Source organism: Rhinoraja longicauda, chromosome 12, assembly GCF_053455715.1.
Source record: "Rhinoraja longicauda isolate Sanriku21f chromosome 12, sRhiLon1.1, whole genome shotgun sequence".
Taxonomy (NCBI): domain Eukaryota; kingdom Metazoa; phylum Chordata; class Chondrichthyes; order Rajiformes; family Arhynchobatidae; genus Rhinoraja; species Rhinoraja longicauda.
The window spans coordinates 24,402,074-24,419,434 of NC_135964.1; the positions used below are offsets into that span (position 1 = coordinate 24,402,074).

Consider the following 17,361-nt stretch of genomic DNA (forward strand, 5'->3'; position numbering starts at 1 on the left):
CAAAGAGGTCCTTCTGCAGTTGTACAGGGCCCTAGTGTGGCCGCACCTGGAGTACTGTGTGCAGTTTTGGTCTCCAAATTTGAGGAAGGATATTCTTGCTATTGAGGACGTGCAGAGTAGGTTCACTAGATTAATTCCCGGAATGGCAGGCATGTCGTATGTTGAAAGACTGGAGTGACTAGGCTTGTATACACTGGAATTTAAAAGGATGAGAGGGGATCTTATTGAAACATATAAGATTATTAAGGGATTGGACACATTAGAGGCAGGAAACATGTTCCCAATGTTGGGGGAGTCCAGACCAGGGGCCACAGTTTAAGAATAAGGGGTAGGCCATTTAGAACAGAGATGAGGAAAAACTTTTTCAGTCAGAGAATTGTAAATCTGTGGAATTCTCTGCCTCAGAAGGCAGTGGAGGCCAATTCTCTGGTTGCTTTCAAGAGAGAGCTAGATAGAGCTCTTAAAGATAGCGGAGTCAGGGGGTATGGGGAGAAGGCAGGAACGGGGTACTGATTGTGAATGATCAGCCATGATCACATTGAATGGCAGTGCTGGCTCGAAGGGCCTACTCCTACACCTATTGTCTATTGTTCCTAATATTTGTATTAAATGCTTTGGGATTTTTCTTAATCCTACTTGCCAAGGACACTGGGCTTTTAATTTCTTGTTTAAGTTCTTTCCTGATTCCTTCCCTTAAAAGCATTGTCTGATTTTAACTTCCTAAACTTGCACATGCTTCCTTTTTTGTATTGGCTGAACACACTATATCTCTGTTCATCCATGGTATCCAAACTTTGCCATATTTTCATCACAGGAACACATTGGCCTTGAACTCTAATCAACTGGACTCGCATGCCAGATGTGGATACAACTCAAGAAGCTGCTCCCAATCTACTTTCTCCATTTCCTACCTTACACTTCCCTCCCTCCTGCACCAGCTGTTTAACCATGCATTTTACCTTCCTATTTTCAGCCTGGCCTCACTGACACACAGCAAGTAATCTAAACCCTTGTGGCCCTTATTAACTTTCTACCCAATTCCCTAATTTCTCCACACAGAACCACTTGGTCATCTAAGATTCCTGTACCTTGCCATCTTTGTCCCTCCTCTTTACTGGAACGGGCTGGTCCTGAACGCTGCTCGCTGGTCTATAAACAACTTCTACATGTCAGATGTGGACCTGCTCAATAACAGTTGCTCCCAATTTACTCCGCATTTATTACCAAATAATAACTCTCACAAGCATCTGGCGATAATACACATTTTTTTCCTTCAAATACTCAACCCTCACTAACACCTTGTTACCTTCTCAAAATAATCAATTACGTTAGTCAGATACAGTATTCCTTGAATTAAGAGACAAGAGGCAGGGTTTCAACCCCAAATATAGATAATTCCACTGAATTCCTGCAGCGAGTTGAGAAGCAGTGGACTATGTTGAAGGCTGCAAATGAATAATGCAATACATTTAGAAACAAACATTGTGTCAGACTTTAGTTGCAATTGTTTCTGTGCATTAGAAAGTGAAAACTGATTAAATTGGTTGTTGGGAAAACATAGATTTGGTAGATGGTAATTGATTTAAATATCTTAAAAAGAAAGAGAAGTTAGAAATGGGGAGGTCAAAATGTGCTTTGTGCAAAGGATTGATACCCAAGGAAAGGGAATCATCTGAAGTATTCATTATTATATGATATAAACAGCAAGACATTTCAATTGATGGCCTTGATAAGGACAAGCACTTGTTCAAAGCATGGGCAAAATGTTCCATTTATAAACTAAGGGACAAAAGTAGAATGCTCAGCTTCGAATCTTCATCGACATTCAAAGAAATCATGGATGACGTTATGTATACCATTATCTGAATAACACTTGATTAAAATTAGTTCTGAAGAAAAACTCCTTCAAATAACCTTCAGGGAAACTAGCCTTTATTGCTAATTTCAACCAAATAACAATTCACATCACAATATGTACGGTCTGCAATGGATCAAAATTGTACGCCTTTGTTCCTAAGCTACATAATTTGCATCGCAATGTGACTGTGGATAAGATGGCAAACATTGGTTCATTAAAGTCACCCCAAAGCTACTCAGACAAATGTAAAGGTGATTAGGACAGTGTAGCTTTTATAAAGCAATCTCCACAGCCCTTTTACACCCATATACAAAGTATGTAACAAGGGAGAAGTCGGCCTCTGCTTGAAATAACTTCTACCCCATTTTCCACAGCTTTTATTTGTGTAATACAATGCATAGACATTTTATATTTGACAATTACAAGCCCTTATGTTGCTGTTAAGATAACTTTACTTAGTTTCTCCCTTGAATAAGGTTTAACTCGTTTTTTTCTATAAAAAGGAACAGGGTCACAAGGCAATCAACTTACCTTCACATCTCGATGAATGATATTATTGTCATGACAATAACGTAGTGCTTCGAGTATTTGTCGCATGTAGTGACTACAAATATAAAAAAATAGGATAAATTATATCTTTAAGTAGTTAGCAGTGAAATTAAAAATAAGTTGCACAATTATTTAAGCTTAGTTAAATACATTTGCAAGATTATGCATACTAACACCCAGACGGAAGATTGACAGGAAACCTTTTTTCAATGCTACTCATAGTCAGAGGTATGTGCATCTAAAGGATGGTTGGAGACTGACATTGTCAGAGCTTTTCTTTCCATCTCTAATGCAAGCTTCTGGCCCCCACATTGAGGAAATTATACCTCATTTATTTCCATTGTTCTGTGCCAAAGGTATTATTGCCCCAAATTATTGAATCGTGTGCAGAAATACTAGGGGACCATGGATCTAGCAGGAGGGAGGAACTGAGGGAAATTCACATTAGTCAGGAAATTGTGCTAGGTAAACAGATGGGACTGAAGGCAGATAAATCCCCAGTGCCTGATGGTCTGCATTCCAGAGTACTCAAGGAGGTGGCCCTAGAAATCATGGATGCATTGGTGATCATTTTCCAATGTTCTATAGACTCTGGATCAGTTCCTGTGGACTGGAGGATAGCTAGTGTAACCCCACTTTTTAAGAAAGGAGGGAGAGAGAAAACAGGGAATTATAGACAAGCTAGTCCATCGGTAGTGGGGAAAGATGCTTGGGTCAATTATTAAAGATGTAATAGCAGCACATTTGGAAGGCAGTGACAGGATCGGTCAAAGTCAGCATACATTTATGAAGGGGAAATCATGCTTGACTAATCTTCTGGAATTTTTTGAGGATAGAACAAGTAGAATGGATAAGGGAGAGCCAGTTGATGTGGTGTATTTGGAGTTTCAAAAAACCTTTGACAAGTCCCACACAAGAAATGAGTGTGCAAAATTAGAGCACATGGTATATGCATATGGTATGAGAGCACATATTAGGGTATTGACATGGATAGAGAACTGGTTGGCAGACAGGAAGCAAAGAGTAGGAATTAACTTTTCAGAAAGGCAGGCAGTGACTAGTGCTGCAAGGCTCAATGCTGGGACCCCAGTTATTTACAATATATATATTAACGATTTAAACAAAGGAATTAAATGTAACATCTCCAAGTTTGTGGATGGCACAAAGCTGAGTGGCAGTGTGAGCTGCGAGGAGGATGCTATGAGGCTGCAGGGTGACTTGGATAGGTTGGGTGGGTGGGCAAATGCAATATAATGTGGATAAATGTGAGGTTATCCACTTTGGTTGCAAGAACAAGGTGGCCGATTATCATCTGAATGGTGTCAGATTAGGAAAAGGGGAGGTGCAACGAGACCTGGGTGTCCTTGTACATCAATCACTGAAAGTAAGCATGCAGGTACAGCAGGCAGTGAAGAAAGCAAATGGCATGTCGGCCTTCATAGCGAGAGGATTTGAGTATAGGAGCAAAGAGCTCCTACTGCAGTTGTAAATGGCCCTGGTGAGACCACACCTAGAGTACTGTGTGCAGTTTTGGTCTCCTACTTTGAGGAAGGACATTCTTGCTATTGAGGGAGTGCAGCATCAGGTTATTTCCCAGGATGGCGGGACTGACATATGATGAAAGAATGGATCGACTGGGCTTATATCCACTGGAATTTAGGATAAGAGGGGATCTTATAGAAACCTATAAAATTATTAAGGGATTGGACAGGCTAGATGCAGGAAAAATGTTTCCGATGCTGGGGGAATCCAGATCCAGGGGTCACAGTTTAAGAATAAAGGATAGGCCATTTAGGACTGAGATGAGGAAAGACCTTTTCACCCAGTGAGTTGTGAATCTGTGGAATTCTCTGCCACAGAAGGCAGTGGTGGCCAATTCACTAGATGTATTCAAGGGAGAGTTGGATATAGTTCTTAAGGCTAACAGAATCAAGGGATATGGGGAGAAAGCAGGAAAGGGGTACAGATTCTGGATGATCATATTGAATGGCAGATCTGGCTCGAAGGGTCGAAAGGCCTACTCCTGCACCTATTTTCTATGTTCTATGTAGACACAATTACCCTTTCATGAGTGTTTACTGAATTGGCAGACTTAAATGGGTGCACATGCCAATCCATTGTGTGGTTAAGTAAAAAAGCCAAGAGACAAACCAAGGTTAATAAAAACATACCACAGTTCATTTTCAAAAACCAACTGTAATTAGGTTCTCTGTATGCTTCATCCGTACTTACAACAGTAATTATATGTCATCAGCTATTGCAGTGCGAGGAATGACAAATGTTAATATCATCACAAACAATGTTCCCAACATGTAGTATAAAAAAATAACTGCAGATGCTGGTACAAATCGATTTATTCTGAAGAACTGAAGAAGGGTCTCGACCCGAAACATCACCCATTCCTTCTCTCCCGAGATGCTGCCTGACCTGCTGAGTTACTCCAGCATTTTGTGAATAAATGTTCCCAATATCTTGTGCTGGACAAATTTCTTGGGACATCACCCCTTGAAAAATTCTTTCTCCAAAGAAGAAACTTTTTCTATATTTAACTTCTTGTAGAATGGCAATCACCAATATGCTAAATGAACAGCACATTCCCCATACATTGTTCTCGTTAGATCAGAGTGGTAAGAATGAATTTTTTACACTTCTCTGATGTAATAGCATCTGCAAATTTGAGTTTTATGTTTCTCATCGTTGGAATTTAAAGAGTTACAACTGACTTGGATATTACTAGATAAAACAATCTGATGATCCCAAAATTATTTAAAAAATAGGATTTTTCTATTTATTCCTGTGCAACATACCAGAAGAAGGAAAACAGATAGGAACACGAGTCTAGATTGGAATTGATGTGTACTGCCCTAGTTACCGTGCCATTCCATTCAATGACCAGTGCAAAGGTAACCCGATTACTTTCAATTCTCAGATCTAAACTTACAAATAAGTTTATCCACCAATTTTAAATCTTGGTTTTATCTTAGAGAGGTCAAGTTATGTGTTCAGATAAATAAAAATCCAACAATACAGGAGATCAAGCTAACATGAGATGCAATAGTTAGCATAGTCAAACATTACTATACAAATGTTTAATTTTGAGTAGTTTGGGAACATCTTGTTATCAAAAATACTTTTTTTCCAGCATTCCCATTACAATGGCATTCACTAAGGAATTACATTTTAAATCTTTATACACAAAGCTGGTAATATTTTACAGTATACTAAGAAAGTGGACATTTTACGATCTGTACTGTTACTGATTCTGTCCCCTTCAGAATATTGCATTTGACTTTTTTAACTGACAAATTTATTTAGCAATATCTTGAGCAACTAATGACAATACCATTTAGTTTTTCAAGGATTTTGTTTTACACAACAGAAAGTATCAATTCATAACTTTCATGCTACAGAACCCAGGTTTCTTCTTTCCTCACCAACTATGAGAATCTTTTTCAGCATTGGACAACAGATTTTTTTGAAGACACAGTAAATCTGGTTTTAGAAAGGTCGAACAAATAAATATATTCAACCGTGACTGGAGCTTTGCAATATTACAGATTTGACCGAAAAAGTGTCTTGCATCAGTCTTCACAGTGGAAGACCCCAGCAACATGCCAGAAATTCAAGAGTCAACGGGCAGAAGTGAGTGCAGTTGCCATTACTAAGGAAAAAGCACTTGGGAAGCTGAAATGTCTGAAGGGGAATACGTCACCTGGACCAGATGGGCTACACTCCAGGGTTCTGAAAGAGGTAGCTGTGGAGATTGTGGCGGCATTAGTAGTGATCTTTCAAGAATCACTAGAGTCATGAATGGTTCGTGAGGACTGGAAAATCACAAATGTAATTCCACTCCCAAGGGAGTGAGACAAAAGAATGAAAATTATATGCTGGTTAGCCTGACTTCAGTTGTTGGTAAGATTTTAAAGTTCATTATTAAGGGTGAGGTTTTGCTACTTGGAGACACATGATAAAATAGGCTGAAGTCAGCATGGTTTTGTTAAGGGGAAATCTTGCCTGACAAATTTGTTAGAATTCTTTGAGGAAGTAACAAGCATATAAAAGGAGAGTCAGGAGCTGTTGTTTACTTGGATTTTCAGAAGCCTTTGATAAGGTGCTGCGCAGGAGGCTGCTAAACCAGATAGCAACCCGTGGTAAAGGCAAGATAGTAGCATGTTTAGGATAAGCTGACTGGCAGAACGCAAAGTGGGAAAATAAAGGGTGCTTTTACTGGTTCGCTGCTGGTGACTAGTAGTGTTCCACAGGGATTGGTGTTGGGTCTGTTACTTTTCACATTTTGTTAATGATCTGCATGATGGCATTGATGGCTTTGTGACCAAATTTGCAAATGATACAAAGACAGGTGGAGGGGTAGGTAATGTTGAGGAAGCAGGGAGTCTGCAGGTGTACTTGGGAGAGTAGGCAAAAAAGTGGCAAATAGAATTCAGCATAGCAAAGTGTACAATCATGTATTTTGGTGGAAGGAATAAAGGCATAGACTGTTTTCTAAATGGGGAGAAGATTCAGAAATCAGTGGTGCAAAGGGAGTTAGGATTTCTGGTGGAGGATTCCCAAAGGTTAATTCGCAGGTTGAGTCAGGAGTAAGGGAAGCAAATGCAATGTTAGCATTCATTTCAAGAGGGCTAAGATACATAGGCAAGGATGTTAAGACTTTAACATAGGACATGACAGCACAGAACAGGCCCTTCGGCCCACAATGTTTATGCCAAACATGATATCTAGCTAAATGGATACGGTGCTGGTCTGGCCACATTCTTATGGAAAAATCCTCAAAATGAAAATGTGGAAAGTTATATCAATTTTGGCAAAAAAAGTTGGTTTACCAGTAATTAAATATTTAACATCTTTTCCTCTTTATGTTTTATATTTAGAATTATAGAATGAAACTAATGCTTTAGGTCTAGGTCAGGGAGAATGGTCGGCGTGGACTGGTAGGGCCGGACAGGCCTGTTTCCATGCTGTAGTTGTTATATATGTTATATGTTATAAAAAAAAACTTCAAGGAAATAAACGGTTCAGGAAATACGAACATTCAAACTGTCTCTGCTGACCTATCCTTTCCCCAAATGTAGGTTGTCAAAACTTTCTGCAAAGTACTGCTATATTTCCAAAGGGAAGGTGTGCACATCGATATTTACAAAATAATATAGGATAATTTTAAGAGCATTTTCCAAATGAATTCAATTGTTAAGTATATTTTCAGAAAGATAGTTTTGTGTTCCATTTTAAGTCTTTGTTTTATCTTGGACAATTGAAATTGGAGTATCTATTTGGCTTTTTGGATTCATCTATGAGAAATCCATGGACAGGACAAATTTTGGCTTACTCTTCACAACTGTGTAAGATTTTTTTTTAATGACAATTAAGAAATATGCTAAATGGAAGAAAGTTTAATGAGCAACACTAGCCAACAAATTAAAAAAGCGAAATTGCAAGTAAAGTATTCAAAGATTTATGGCATGGTGTGTCCAAAATCATGTAAATATCCTGAAATATCAATTATAATAAAATAAATTATACAAGTGAAATAATGACATGGTGTTCCCTTAGCCGAAGAGAACAATAGGAAATGGATCTAGAGTCAAGCACTTATTGGAGTTAATTATAAGGAAATCATGACTGCAATCTGTTATTGGTGAATGATCATTATCAAAGATCTTATATTTGCTGCTTGTTTGTGTCAGGGGCCAATAAGGAACTTCTCAATTAACATTTGTGAAGATGGCCTTAAAATACATCTTGGAAATTTGTATTTAATTCTGAATATAGGGACAATGATAAGCCCAACCCTGTGTGAAACAACTACTCTTCTCAGACATTATTAGTTCTAAGTTGATATGGGTAGCTTAAAGATAAATCTTTAGAAATTTAAAATAGGCTGCCATCTGACTAAATTTGTACACATTCTCTGCTACTGAAGGCAACTAAGTAATAAGAATAAATCTGCCACTTGCCACATTCAGAACATTAACAAGAGACTGTTGAGTTAGAAATCAGGATATTTGACATGAAAAACATTATTTTAGTGAAAGTTAAAAGTATATTGGTAATTAAACGTTGTATTGTAGTAGTTTTCCATCTGGTAGGAAGCAATGTCTGAAGAAAAGGATAGTTTAAGGAGGATGTCAAATTCTCGATTCACCAATGCAAAGGAGCTAGAGGTAACACGTGGAGTCAGGAGCATGAGTGGTTGTGGCAGGAGTGCTAAAGAGACCGTGAGAAAGTAGAAGCAAAAGCACTAGGGTGATAAGGATGGAAATAGTGTTTGCAGGAAGAACAATGGAGAACAAAAGGTTCTGTCAAATTTGAAAACAAAAGATAATTAGCATTCACAGGGCACATTATAAAAGCCAAAGTATAAAGTTTACTGTGCCCAAGGAAGAAAAAGAGTAAGTTACTGTAGTATAAAGAAAAATCAAAAAGCTTTCTGTTTACATAATAGTGACAAGAAAGCTTTGCCAGCAGATGAAGTCAGGTTAGTCAGGCTAAGATACTGATGAAGTAAAAGTCACAAGAGACTGCAGATGCTGGAATCTGGAGGAAAATTTTATTGGAAGTACTTGTCCGATGAAGTGTCGCAGCCCGAAATATCAACAATTCCTTCCCCGTCCCCACAGATGCTAGCCAACCCACTGAGTTCCTCGAGTGGTTTGCTTTGTACCAAGTATTTGATTGAATTTATGTGGTGGCGTGGGGAAGACTGTCTAATGCAGCTGAAATGACATAATAACCAGAAGTGGACTATAAAATGAAACATGGATGTTATTCTTCATTTGACCAATTTTCCAGTAGAAACACGCACACCATCAGAACAATCCTCTTTTGCTCTAGTTCAGAAAGTTGCTACTTTTTGTCAATAGCCTAGCTATGCTTTATATTTAGGGTCATTTGGATCTTTAAGATAGGATGTATTAAGATAACGAGACTTAATTAGGGCATGGAAAAGATAAGTCAACCATAATTTTTGAAGAATTTAGGGAATGCATTTTATATTAATATTCAATAAGAAAGATTTAAGGAAAGAAATTGTAGGAAACAAGCAACACATGTTATGAAGAAAAAATGATGCAACATGAACTGAAAGAGTTGGAGGGGTAAAGGGAAATGTTTCTGATTATAGATGTGGTGTCTAGACTTGCATAATGTTTGGAGAATTTGTCGAGGACCAGAGGACATAGGTTCAAGGTGAAGGGGAAAAGATTTAATAGGAATCTGAGGGGTAACTTTTTCACACAAAGAGTGGGGGGTGTATGGACCAACAGGAGATAGTTGAGGCTGGGATTACCCCAACATTTAAGAAACAGTTAGACAGGTACATGGATAGGATAGGTTTGGGGGCATATGGACCAAGTGCAGGCAGGTGGGACTAGTGTAGCTGGGACATGTTGGCCGGTGTGGGCAAGTTGGGCCGAATGGCCTGTTTCCACACTGTATCACTCTATAACTAATACTTAGCTACTCTATGCGGAAGTGAAGAATATTTATATCCCATTTGTCAAAGTTTTCATGAGAAGATTGAAATCAAGACAGAAGAGATAGATTTTTTTCCATTGAAATTACTTGCACGTAATAAAAATTGCTTTTATTCTGTAGCTAATTTGGAATAACAAGGTTCACCACAGCAAGTCAGATAATGACATATTTAATGTTTTGCTAATGTTAAGCATAGCACCACAAAAATGGTCTACGATACAATTTTTGCTTGATTGTTGAGTGATCCAATAAATGAAATGACATAATTTAAACAAATTTGACAAAGGGTCGTTGACCCCCAAAACATTAGCTGTGTTTCTCTTCCAACAGATGTGGCCTGACCTACTGTGTATTTCCAGTACTTTCCATTTGAAGAGCTGGTTTTTCGGTTAACTTCAATTCAATTTTACAGACGATTTAAAACATAGAGCAGAATTCAGTGCAATATAATGTTTTACATCTAGCAGGACAGAAGCAGAGGCAAGATTCAATTTAATTGTCACATGTACCAATTAAGGTACAGTGAAATTTGAGTTACCATACAGCCATACTAAGTAAAAAGCAACAAGACACACAGCCACATAAAATAAAATTTAACAAACATCCACCACAGCAGAATCCACATTCCTCACTGTGATGGAAGGTGATAAAGTTCAATCATCTTCCTCTTTGTTCACCCGCGGCTGGGGCTGTTGAACCATCTGCAGTCGCCGCTGCTGACGATCCGATGTCCAAGCCCTCACGCCGGGTTGATCGAAACTCCGGCGTCAAGACGACTGAAACTCTCCGCAGCATGGAGCTCCCGAATCGGCCTCTTCTTACCAGAGACCACGGGCTTCACGGTGTTAAAATCCACAGGCCCCGTGTTTGGAGCTCTCTGCAATCCTCGGCAAAGGATCACTGCTCCACGAAGTTAAAGTCTGCGCAGCGCCCGCGGGTTGAAGTGCCGGGCCGGTCTCCAGGAAAGGCCGCACCACGCCACGATGTTAGGCCGCAGAGGGGATGGAGATCTGATAGAGAAATATCGCATCTCCGTCGAGGTAAGAGATTGAAAAGGTTTCCCCCAATTCCCCCCCCCCCCCCACATAAAACAAATCAAGAAACACTAAAACATACTTTAACATAGTTAAAATATAAAAAAACAGCAAAAAGGACAGACAGACTTTTGGTGAGGCAGCCAATGCTGGTACCCAGTGTTATTCCTACTATTGCAGAGATTCCAACTATAATTTCATTCAAAAGGCTGGAATCTCCATAATGCACGAGTCCCCTCAAGGTTCCACACATGGATGAGTGTGAGAGTAGAAGTGGTATCACTGAGCCAAACCACCATTAAAAAAATATATATACTAATGCGTTTGCTTTCAAAAGAGCAGATAAAATGGGAAGTTATCAGGTTGATTCATGGGAATATAATCATTGGGAGTTTTGAAGTGCTTTGCCAATTTATTGGTGAAAACAAAATTCATAGAGTGGACAACTCATTCAGTGGACCAAGTAAGAAGTACTGACATATTTAGTAACAATAATGATGCGGGGAGAATGGTTTAAGGAGATTTTCCAAGTGATTATACTTGATCACTAGGTACAAATACAAGAATTATGTACAGCAGTCAGGCTCTTGGCTTGCTCTTCGGAATAGATACAAATGTAGAAATAATTACATAAATTTGAATCATGCTGTCACTATTTCAAAAGTCAGAGATCTTAAGATTTAACATCTTCAGAAATTTTATATTTGATTTAAAATTTCACTTAAGCAGGCAAGCCGACACTTATGAAGCCACAACCAAAATCAGAACTTGTGACTTTAAAATAAGGAGTTGCAATGTAGAAGTTTAGTATAACAACCAAAAAAAAAATCACACAAAATGGTCACAATACGGAAGGAGCTGATTTACTCTTTCAAACCCATATCCAGCTACTGCGATTTTCTTCACTTCAGATACCAGTGAAGCTCCTTGTTGTGCAAAGCAATGTTATCTGCCTTTACCAATTCTCATGGGAGTGCCTTCCAGACATTAACCACTCCCTTTTGAAAAAGAAAATTCCTAGTGTCACCTAAGGTTCTCATTGCAATCACCTCCATTTTATGCCCCCTAGTTCTTAACCCTTCCATCAATGGAACAGTTTTTACTCCATCTGTGCTCTTCATCATTAGACACACCTGGATCAAATTTCTTTCCTACCTCTAATCTATTCACAAAGTTAAAGTCCCTCATTCCTGAAATATTCTGCTATGGCATTCTCTTCAATATATTTACATCTTTTGTACAAAAGGCAGTATACTTCAGTTTTGGCTGAACCCATAATCCTGTCGAGGATTTTCAAACACCTTGCTGTGCTGGTCTTAGCTTCCTTTTACAAAATTCTGGATCTTGCACCATATTTTGTTCAAACCAAAAACTGTCTTTCAATGACAGATGTCATGAAGTGGGAAGGCTTTATTCCAAAGAAACCTGAAATATTTCAAATTCCAGACCAGTTGAGAGTTTTGCTTCAAGTTCATGAAGTTCAGACACTTATAAAATTACTGTCACAACAAAAAGACAGTAACGCATTCCAACTGTCTAGGAAGGGTCCCAACCCGAAACGTCACCTATCCATGTTCTCCAGAGATTCTGCCTGACCCATGACTCCAGCACTTTGTCTCTTTTCTTTTTAAAATCAGCATCTACTGTTACATCTCCTTTTAAAAACATTCCAACTATTTGATCAACCATGTATTTGCTATTTTATCCAATAAGTACTTGCAGCTTACGTTTCTAAATCCGAGTCTTAGGCAGCAGTCAATGACTCATGATTTGTTTGTACCATAAATATTTTGCAACTGTTTTAGGATCAACAGCATCACCAGCAAATATGTTAAGTCAAAAGCTGCAAAAGAATTCAAGTTTATAGATGATTATGAAGCTTATTCTTAAGTAATTAATAAGAGTTTTGTTAAATCTCAATCACGGATATCCTCTCATTTTTAATCAATTTTTCGAACTGCTTCTGTGGCATCTCACATCCTTGTTTCACTCAAAGGGATTCCTCCTGGGATTGATATATTAATTTGCGAAGAATTCATCTTGCACAATGTGCAACAAATCCTGAACTATATTATTTGAATTCACATGAACAATTTTGGTATTTGCAATGACAGCGAAAAAAAAACTATTTTCTAAATAAGAAATGCAACCTGGAATCTCTCACAGCACATTACTGCAGCAATATATTTTAGTGACAATGAATTAATTCAAAACTAGTGTCTGCCCATACAATACGAGTTAACAATGAGGTATTTTTAATTGTAAGGTACATACCTGGCAACAGCTTCACTGTAAACAAAACCTGCATCTGCTCTTTTCACAATTTCAAAGCAGAGGTCTGCGCCATCCATACTAAAATGAAACAAAACACAAATTTAATAGGATGTTTGAAACTAACAAATCTTAATTATTTGCACATGCTGAAAGCTAGCTTCAGTTTGTCACACCACAATGTAGATTGAGAGGAATAATATTTTGTCTGATTGTGTGCAATTATTCTGCATTGCACTGCTGTCCATCAACTAACGTAGCACATGGTACATTTCAAAATGTTATGTTCAGCTACTTCTGCTGCTTCATTTGTCAAAAACATTTTTAAAACACTAAAAGAAGCAATACTTAATAACCATTGCAAGATAATGGTCTGCGAGTTTTGACAATTTTGGGCGTGCTCCAGAAAACATTAGTTTGTAAAGCCTATAATTTATTTCTTTAAAAAAACATTGTTCACAGTAAATTAGCACTTTGCTCCCCAAATGGGAAACCTTTGTGCAGAATTAAAGGTAGCATAGCAATGCCTCTTTTACCCCCGCTGCACACACTTTTCTTTCAATTTTTCCACCTGTCACCGAGTTCTTCTCCCCCCCCCCCTTCACATGCATGTTACCCGCCCCCCCCCCTCTGATCCCCCCCATTTCTCTGCAACAAATTTCTCCCCACAACCCTATTCACTTCTACCCACCATCCCTGTTCTACACTACACTTCCCTCATTCCTTTCTTATCAAATTTCACGATTTTGTCTTCTTCACTTATCATCTCTTGCTTTGTTACTACCTCCACACTTACCTGATTCACCCCCAATTAACATCTCCACACATGAATCCACTTATTTTTTATTTTTTATTTTTTTTACAATAGGTGCAGGAGTAGGCCATTCAGCCCTTCGAGCCAGCACCGCCATTCAATGCGATCATGGCTGATCACTCTCAATCAGTACCCCGTTCCTGCCTTCTCCCCATACCCCCTCACTCCGCTATCCTTAAGAGCTCTATCCAGCTCTCTCTTGAAAGCATCCAACGAACTGGCCTCCACTGCCTTCTGAGGCAGAGAATTCCACACCTTCACCACCCTCTGACTGAAAAAGTTCTTCCTCATCTCCGTTCTAAATGGCCTACCCCTTATTCTCAAACTGTGGCCCCTTGTTCTGGACTCCCCCAACATTGGGAACATGTTATCTGCCCCTAATGTGTCCAATCCCCTAATTATCTTATATGTTTCAATAAGATCCCCCCTCATCCTTCTAAATTCCAGTGTATACAAGCCCAATCGCTCCAGCCTTTCAACATACGACAGTCCCGCCATTCCGGGAATTAACCTAGTGAACCTACGCTGCACGCCCTCCATAGCAAGAATATCCTTCCTCAAATTTGGAGACCAAAACTGCACACAGTACTCCAGGTGCGGTCTCACCAGGGCCCGGTACAACTGTAGAAGGACCTCTTTGCTCCTATACTCAACTCCTCTTGTTACGAAGGCCAACATTCCATTGGCTTTCTTCACTGCCTGCTGAACCTGCATGCTTCCTTTCATTGACTGATGCACTAGGACACCCAGATCTCGTTGAACTCCCCCTCCTCCTAACTTGACACCATTCAGATAATAATCTGCCTTTCTATTCTTACTTCCAAAGTGAATAACCTCACACTTACCTACATTAAACTGCATCTGCCATGTATCCGCCCACTCACACAACCTGTCCAAGTCACCCTGCAGCGTTATTGCATCTTCCTCACAATTCACACTACCCCCCAACTTAGTATCATCTGCAAATTTGCTAATGGTACTTTTAATCCCTTCGTCTAAGTCATTAATGTATATCGTAAATAGCTGGGGTCCCAGCACCGAACCTTGCGGTACCCCACTGGTCACTGCCTGCCATTCCGAAAGGGACCCATTTATCCCCACTCTTTGCTTTCTGTCTGTCAACCAATTTTCTATCCATGTCAGTACCCTACCCCCAATACCATGTGCCCTAATTTTGCCCACTAATCTCCTATGTGGGACCTTGTCGAAGGCTTTCTGAAAGTCGAGGTACACCACATCCACTGACTCTCCCTTGTCAATTTTCCTAGTTACATCCTCAAAAAATTCCAGTAGATTATCATTTGCCAAATCTTGCCCTCACCTTTTCCTACTAGCTATTTCCCCTCTGCTCCAACAATAATACATAACAAAAAGAACTACTGCAGTAGTGATTTGGCTTTTATTCCATTTAAATGCATTGGTGAACTTACAATCGCCCGATGGTATCAGTGACCTGACCACCGCTCTCCGGCCCCCAGAAGTACAAGCATGGCATCTGAAAGCAACAGTGAAGCTCACTGCAGAACAAAGGTGAAAAACCTAAGAACAAAACTCCTGTGCCAGAGTGGCATGAGGGGCTGCTCTGCACTGTTTCAGAGTCATGGCTCACCCCAACTTATAGACATATTGCACCAACCCAAAAGGTTTTGTCATCCACTGCATGGATTATTTGGCTACATTAAGAAAACAAAGAGGTTAAGGTGTCTGCTTCATGATGAGCTCATCATGGTACTCAGATGTGGCAGTCTTATCCCATCCCTATTCCCATACCCAGGAATGTCTGGTGGTTAAATGTCGACCATTCTACCTACCGAGAGAGTTCTCTGCTATCATCCTGACTGTAGTCTACTCATCTCAGGCAAATGTTAAGCTTGTTCGACGAATTGATCGCTGCGCTTAATAAACACAAAATGGCACACTCCAGAACCTTCTTCATCTTTGCTGGGGACCAATCTGACTAGCTTGAAGATTAATTTTTTGAAATACCATCAACAAATCACCCCTCAACACCAGAGGACCCAACAGCTTTGTCCACTGCCATATGACCATCAGGAATGCCCACCACTCCACCTCCGTCCCGCACTTTGGAAAATCTGACCATCTGGCTCTGTTTCATCTTTCTGTGTACAGAGGCTGTAGAGTGCAACATCGGCAAAAAGGACCATGAAGAGATGATTGTAGAGACAGATGAGCAGTTATAAATAGGTGGACAGGTCCATGTTCAAACATTTGTCAGAAAATCCGAATGAATATGCCACAGTCACCACCATCTTCATAAAGAAATGTGCCTTCAAAACCCCTTCCGAGTCTTTCACAACCAGAAACCCAAGATGAACCAGGAGACTTATTATCTGCCGAGGGATGGATCTGGGGCATTTACAACCGGCGAGCCAGAGTTACACAAGTCCAAAGACAACCGCCTGAAGGCCATTGCGAGTGTGAATAAACTGCCTTGGACTCACCTGGAGTCACAGATAGGCACGCAATGATGTGACAGAGCTTGCACGCATTCATTTCCTACAATGCAAAACAGCGTTCAGTAAGTGGCAACAATGCATCACGTTTGGATTCACGAAGCCTTTTATGCACTCCTTGAAAAAAACAATGACACACCTACACAAGCTCCCACAGCCTGACAACCCTGTGATCTTAGTCTCTGAGACTGACACAGAGCACTCTTCAGGATGGAGAATGCACACAAGCATCCTCCTCAGAAGGTGTATCTGGCCGTACTAAAGATCTGTGTACACCAAAATGGTTGGAGTATTCAAGGAAATCTTCACCTCTTGCTTCTGAGGTCCTATATTCCCACCTACTTCAAAAGAGCATCTATCATACTAGTGCCCAAGAGCATGGTGACTGGTGTCAATTGCTATCATGCAATAGAATTTACATCCCCCGTAATGAAGTTGGTTAATGTTAGTTAAAGAGGAAGTTGGGAAAACGCATACCAGTTTTCATTGGTGGGTCAGCAGTGGAGTGTTAGCAGCTATAAATTACTGGATATTGTAGCTCAGATGACCCATCCTGAGTCCAGCACACAAATGTCTTTACAACATACAAAAACTAAAATGTAAAACAAACTACTTACAATTCAAAGACCATATAGAGCATTCCATCTGAGCTGTATGTTTCCAATAGTTCCACAATGTGTGGATGTTTCAGCATGTGGCAGATACTTGCTTCCCTCTTTAAATCTGAGAAAAGGAAAATATCACTAATTATTAATTTATCATTTCATAGTTGAGTTGCATCATCATATCTAAATAATGGGACATGTTGTTTTGGAATATTTAGAAATTGCAGTGTTCAGGCTGTCACAAATAAAGTAAATCTATAAATTC

At 39.6% G+C, this 17,361-nt stretch overlaps 1 protein-coding gene across 7 annotated transcripts in view; it reads right to left on the reverse strand.

Annotated features, from left to right (window-relative positions):
• The window catches only part of caska (calcium/calmodulin-dependent serine protein kinase a), a 211,220-nt gene that overhangs the window by 148,589 nt on the left and 45,270 nt on the right, over nucleotides 1–17,361 (reverse strand). For all 7 annotated transcript variants that reach the window (XM_078409215.1, XM_078409214.1, XM_078409211.1 and 4 more), the window contains exons 3-5: nucleotides 17,109–17,214; nucleotides 13,207–13,284; nucleotides 2,390–2,462 (exon numbers count right to left, since the gene is read on the reverse strand). In XM_078409215.1, the coding sequence (XP_078265341.1) occupies nucleotides 2,390–2,462; nucleotides 13,207–13,284; nucleotides 17,109–17,214 (257 nt within the window). The remainder of the gene's footprint in view (nucleotides 1–2,389; nucleotides 2,463–13,206; nucleotides 13,285–17,108; nucleotides 17,215–17,361) is intronic.